This window comes from Harpegnathos saltator, unplaced genomic scaffold, assembly GCF_003227715.2.
Source record: "Harpegnathos saltator strain DR-91 unplaced genomic scaffold, Hsal_v8.6 scaffold75, whole genome shotgun sequence".
In the NCBI taxonomy this organism is placed as follows: domain Eukaryota; kingdom Metazoa; phylum Arthropoda; class Insecta; order Hymenoptera; family Formicidae; genus Harpegnathos; species Harpegnathos saltator.
Window position 1 is genome coordinate 219,901 of NW_020230593.1, and position 6,092 is coordinate 225,992.

Consider the following 6,092-nt stretch of genomic DNA (forward strand, 5'->3'; position numbering starts at 1 on the left):
GAGAGAGAGGAAGAGAGAGAGATGCTCAGCGCACGGCGGGCCAAACGAAGAGGAGCGTGTATAATTTGAGAGTACATGTTATTTCTCTCTCTGTCTCTATTTCTCTCGCTATGGAGATCCTCCCGGCGAGGATCTCTCGCGAATGTATCCGCGGGCTCTCGTCCTTCTATACATACGCTCTACACGCTGCCCCTCCTCCCAGTTCTCTTGCTCTCCTCGGCCGGCCATTGCCTCGTTCTGCTTGTTTTTCCACGCGATCGACGTCGGCCGGCGCGCTTTTTGCCTTGCCGAAATAATATCGGCCTGACGAGCGAAAGAGGGAAGAAGATGTGAGAGAGAATGAAGAGAGAGAGAGATAGATAGAGAGAGAGAGAGAGAGAGAGAGAGAGAGAGACAAGAGAGGTTCGTGAAAAGGGAGGAAAGGAGCCAGCGTGGGGAAGTCCTGCCGCGGTACACTCGATACACTCGACGGAGTAAGAGAGAGAAAGGGGTGGGGGGTAACGAGAGAGGAACAACGAAAGGAGGGATACGAGAGAGCGTACGTCGCGAACGCGGACCCTCGCGGTGGCACGAGAGAGAGCCCACGGGGGCTCCCCTCGTGCGATACTTCGGTATAAAAGCAAAGCAACCTCTTTTAGATGTAACACACGAGGCAGCATCGGCCGATCCTGGCGTACACCTTGGATCGTAGCGCTGGAACGGACGCGTCCGCCGCACGAGAGAGAGAGAGAGAGAGAGAGAGAGAGAGAGAGAGAGAGAGAGAGAGAAGCGCGTGTAAGAAGTGCGTGACAAGCGGCGCCGCACAGTCCAGGATACGAAGGATCCGCAGCAGCACAAACTCGCGGAGGAGCTTCACGGACGCTTTTCGACGCAAGCATGGCCAAGCACCTCGCGACGTTACTGTGGATGTCGGCGGCGTTGGCCGCCGTGAGCCTGGCGCTGCCGACCAGCGACAAGAACGGAAGTGAGAATGATCTCATGGCGACCATCTACGCCGACTGCCTGAAGAAGGAGTCTGTCAGCTGTATCAAATACAAAGTATTCACCTACGTGGACAAGATGCTGGCCGACAAGGAGGACATCACGCTCTCCGAGGGCATCACCGTCGTCAAGACGTCCAACGCCGAGGAGGGTGCGCCAAGGTCGGTTGTTCGCCGTGTTGTACGCGTGGTGCGAGCTTCGCGAGAGTCAGCCCTCTCATGGCCAACTTCGACTCTGTCGAATGAAACAAGGGAGAACTCCCGTCGAGTCGAATTGGACAACTCGCTTGAGGCAGACGCCGCGGCCGCGGCGCTGTCCGGGCCGGGCGAACTCGCGCAGGAGTGCTTTGCACTTATCCATTCATGTCTTTCGGCAGATCCATCGAGTCCAGCGATTTGGACACGCTTCTGTTCGATCGTCTCGGGAGGTTCCTGAGGACGCACTCGGTCAAAGTCGACCTGAAGGGCAGTGACATCCTAGGCATGATCGAGTCCGCCGGCCGCAGCTTCGAGGACCTGAGCGACAACGCCGTCGAGAGTCGCGGCAAGAAGAGTGAGTATACACCATCCGGAATTCCGGATTCTACGGAGACGCAGGGTGAAGCTTGGGAAGGGGGGCTTCCTCGTTGAGCCTCGGATGAGCTTAATTATGACACGGAACCGGTTACGAGACACCACCGGCGTCCGATTATGTTTTATCGCGCTCGTCATCCGCGGGGAACTTTCCTCTTTCTCTCACGGCGCTCGCTCGCACTCGCCAAATAGAAGAATCCACCGCGAAAGCGAAACTGGCGCAATAATCGAGCAATCCTCGGCCAGTTGCGCGTCTGTTACGCCAGTCGTACGTGATTTACATAAGCTCGCGATACCTTCTCAGATTTTTCCCTCACGTGTGCCTCACGTTGACGCGTTCCTTTGTTTGGTGCATTTTGCAGTGTTGATTACGTGAATTTGCGACGCGTCACTCGCATCATCGCATAGTTTATCCGCTTAACGCTATCTCGTATTTTTTTGGCTTGATTTATTCTCATATTATACATTTTACACACACATCGGCATCCGATGAGACGATGGCACGCTTGATTTATTTTTCTCTCTTCTCTTGGACATCGATTAGCGCTCTTGCGACCTCCCCGATAGCAAAAATCACACGCGGACATGTAATAGAAAAAGAAAAGAGAAACGGACTTTTCGCACACCGCGAGAAGAGATAATCGCGGTTCATCAAGGCCAACGTCAGCTGCGGTACGGGAGTTCTCGGCGTGTGAATACGCAGCGACGACGAAGACGACGACGACGACGACGACGATGACGATGACGACGACGAGGAAGCCGATACCGGCTGCAGACGTTGACCCACTGAGGAACTGGTTCCGCTTCCCCTTGAACCTCCTCCTCGACGGAGGAGAATCGGGAGGAGATTGCCGACGATATACCGAAAGCTTGAGCGAGATAGCGAGAGGAGAGAGAGAGAGAGAGAGAGAGAGAGAGAGAAAGAGGAAGGGAGAGGGAGCGATAGAGAGAACGACGTCGCGGGGAGAGACGCGGGATCCCGCCGCGCAAGATTTTTGACATACTTTCCATCCTCTGTGCTGGTACTTCGCCTTGACCTTCGACTATTCCACTTAAAAAATACTGGTATTCCGCATCCCGCAGCGCGCTCATGTGTGCGGGCGATGATTTACGGAGGACCTTCATTACACCCACGATAACGCACGATCGATCATTTGTGTGCGCACGCTCGCATGTGTATATGTGTGTGTGTGTGTGTGTGTGTGTGTGTGTGTGTGTGTGTACGTGCTCGGTATCCGCTCATCCACTCACAAATCGCATGTTACCCGATAATTAATAACAGCGTACGGGAACGGATAACGACGATCGGCTTATTTTTCCTTCTTTTCTTCGTAAAATTTTTCTCAAGATTATCTCGATTATCTGGATAGCGTTAGTCGCGCATCGTGATATTTTGCAAATTGTCTGGGCTCTTGTCGAGATATCGACCATATCGGCGTCGCGAGAGTCCGGTTTTCCTCGGGTCATTCATAATTTCTTGGCACACGGCACAACGAGTAGCGTTATTCTAACTTCCCATTCAAATCGAGCCGCAACGGTTTCTCATGCCGATTATACGCACGCGTTCGAGATTGATACCCTTATCGAGTTATGTAAATACACGAGAGGAAGCATAAATAAGCGCGCCGAGAGCGGGTATACATTTCTCGCACGAACTAGTCACGGCACACGCCATTTATTATTCCGCGCTGCCGCTGCGCGGAAACGGGTATATCTTTAATGCCACATCTCGTAATAAGGTAATTGGCATCGGGGAGCGAAAACGTGTATTCAAACGTGTGCGTATTATACTACATTCCACGGTCGGCGCTCGGATTCCCGTTCTCTCCGCAAAAGTGCGAAAACGGAGCAACGACGCGCGACGTCGACCCGCAAAGCACAAGCGGGCGGTCGAGAATCTCAACTCGCCCCTAAAGACAAAAAGAGAGAAAAGAAGATGAGCATCCCACCCCGTCTGGCAAAAACTCGCGATCGTTTGGAAATTCAGCCCTAAAAGCAAGATAATTATTGTTTGAAGGAACGAGTCCGCCCGTGGCAAAATTCGTCTAAACCTCGCGAAACCTTTGCGACGTTACAGAGAAGGCGCAGAAGATCCTGGGGCCGTTGATGATGGCGATGGCGCTGAAGGCGGCCGCGCTGCTGCCGCTGGCGCTAGGCGCGATCGCGATGATCGCCGGCAAGGCGTTGCTCGTGGGCAAGATCGCCCTCGTCATCTCCGCCATCATCGGCCTGAAGAAGCTGCTCGGCTCGCACCAGAAGCACGTGACCTACGAGGTGGTGTCGCACCCGCACCACAGCAGCAGCCACGTCGTCAGCCACGACGACGGCCACGGCGGCGGCTACGGCGGCGGCGGCGGCGGCGGTGGCGGCGACTACGGCGGCTACTCCGGCAGCAGCGGACACGGCTGGGCCAGGAGTTTGCCACAGGACGCCCATGAGATCGCCTATCGCGCCCACCAGCCGCAGGCGCAGGCCTGATCGCGCGCGATTAACCTGCGGAACCTCGCGTCTTGCGTTCCTCTCCCTCCACCGCCACGCTGCTCTCGTCGCTTCCTCTCGTCTCCCACGTCTCGTTTTCCAACAACCCTCTGGCTCGTCCTTCATCCTCCGCCTTTCGTCTCGCTCGTGTCTGCTTCGCTCGTTTCTTCGCGCCTCTTTGTTATCCTGATCCTTCCAGCTCTCTTCCATCTTCTCCTCCGTCCACGTCGCGCTGCAATGTGCAATATTTATTTCGTACCCTGTTTCTCTTTTTCTCTTTTTACAATCGCTACTGTCTACCGGCAGCTGTCACTGCTGCCACTGCTGGACTTTCCGTTCTAGTTCTCGTTCCCTTCGACAGTCCTTCGACGACACATGACTCTCTGAAATCATCGCGCGCGGAAGCTCCTCCTCGGGAGCCGCTACATGTTTCTTTCTCCCCCTGTCTCTTGCTCTCTCTCTCTCTCTCTCTCTCCCCCCCCCCCTCTCTCTCTCTCTCTTTCTCTTTCCCTTTGCCTCTGCGCTTATCTTCACATCTCCTACGTCCTCTTCCGCCTGCCTCTGCCTCTCACACTTCCTTTTATCCTACTTGCTCTATCCTGCGCAACGGTCGGCTCATCCTTACGGCCAGTCACCAGTACCTCTGGGAAATGCTCATTGTTTTATACATGTATGTAGATTTGCGCGAGTTCGTTATTTATTTTCTCGTTGTATCTATTAATATTTATTTGACCGTTTGACGACTGTGTGCTTCCACTATACGACACCCGACTGCGTGTGTCCTTCTCTTGTTTTTTTTTTTGATAATAAAAGGACGACAAACGAGAGACGCACCTCCGTCTTGTCCCCGAAAAAGAACGAAAGGTGAAAAAGAATTGTGCGTACGCGTGTGTATACGTGTGACGTTACCTGCCCTCCCCCAAGGGTCGCAAGCGGCGGCACCCCCGCCGGCGCAATTCCGCCGGAGATTCTTCTCCGGTGAGAGAGCGACCGCGGCCGTGACCGAGCGCTTCTATTTATACGATATACACTTGCACTCGTGGTCGCGAGGCGTAACGCGCGGCCATGCGCGGCCCGTGAAAGACGGGCTATCGAGCAGCAAACGGTCCGATCGCCACCGGATACGCAGCCACGTACCACATTCCACGTGAATAAACGGCTACACGGCTCCGCAAGGAGAATAGGCCGAAGTTCACGGACACGGGCGAAAGTAGTAGAGGAACGCGCGGCATCCCGGCCGCGCTCGGTCGCGCGGAATGCGACGAGCCGCTCAAATACACACACGAGTGATAAGCGCGCAAGGAGATACGCCGCGAACAGTACCCGGCGTAGATGCTCGCCCCGCCCTCTTCTCGCCCCGTCGCCTCGTTTCCTCGTCGCTATTATCCGGTATGTTCGAACGAGCCTCGTGCGAGGCGATCCGCGCTCGCGGCTTCATTAAGCGGGCAGGTGAGCGCGCGCGAATTTATCACCGCGAGCGCGTCCGAGCAAGTCGCCGAAGCGAGGAGCTAGATTCGTTTCGCACAAAAAGAAGAAGCAGAAAGAAAGAGAATAAATGGGGCGGAGAAAAGAAGTGGGGTGAATTTGCACGAAATAGCGCGATGAGACAGAGAGACAGAGAGACAGAGAGAGAGAGAGACAGAGAGAGAGAGAGAGAGAGAGAGAGAGAGAGAGAGAGAGAGAGAGAGAGGGGAGGGTACCGTTAGGCTCCAGCCGCGAGTATCGCGAGAACGGCGTTCAAAGTCGAGTATCTCCATTTCCATACGGTAAGTGGCCACTTACAAGCCGACTGCAATTAAAAAGCTCGTAATTCCGCGGCTTCCCCGAGACCGGCGCTCACCGAGCTCGGCCGAGCGGCGACACCGACGCTACGCGACGCTACGCGACACGACGCGACCGCACCTATTCGGCGTCCTGGCCGTGCTCGTCCTGCACGACTGGTAACCTGCATACCGCGGGTAGTAACGTTGCTCCTTCCGCTCGTCCGTACGGTGCGGAGCGGCCCCGGGGCGAGGAAGAAGGAGGCACAATAACGACAGTTTCATTGGCCGCGAAGCCGCG

General features: G+C 55.3%; 1 protein-coding gene across 1 annotated transcript; it reads left to right on the top strand.

Moving 5' to 3' along the window:
• The first annotated feature begins 636 nt into the window (after positions 1-636).
• On the top strand, positions 637-4,903 carry LOC105192484 (uncharacterized). Its single transcript, XM_025306068.1, has 3 exons — positions 637-1,142; positions 1,358-1,533; positions 3,631-4,903. Exons 1-3 carry the CDS (start codon positions 877-879, stop codon positions 4,029-4,031), a joined length of 843 nt encoding a protein of 280 aa, XP_025161853.1. The 5' UTR covers positions 637-876; the 3' UTR covers positions 4,032-4,903.
• The last annotated feature ends 1,189 nt before the right edge of the window (positions 4,904-6,092 follow it).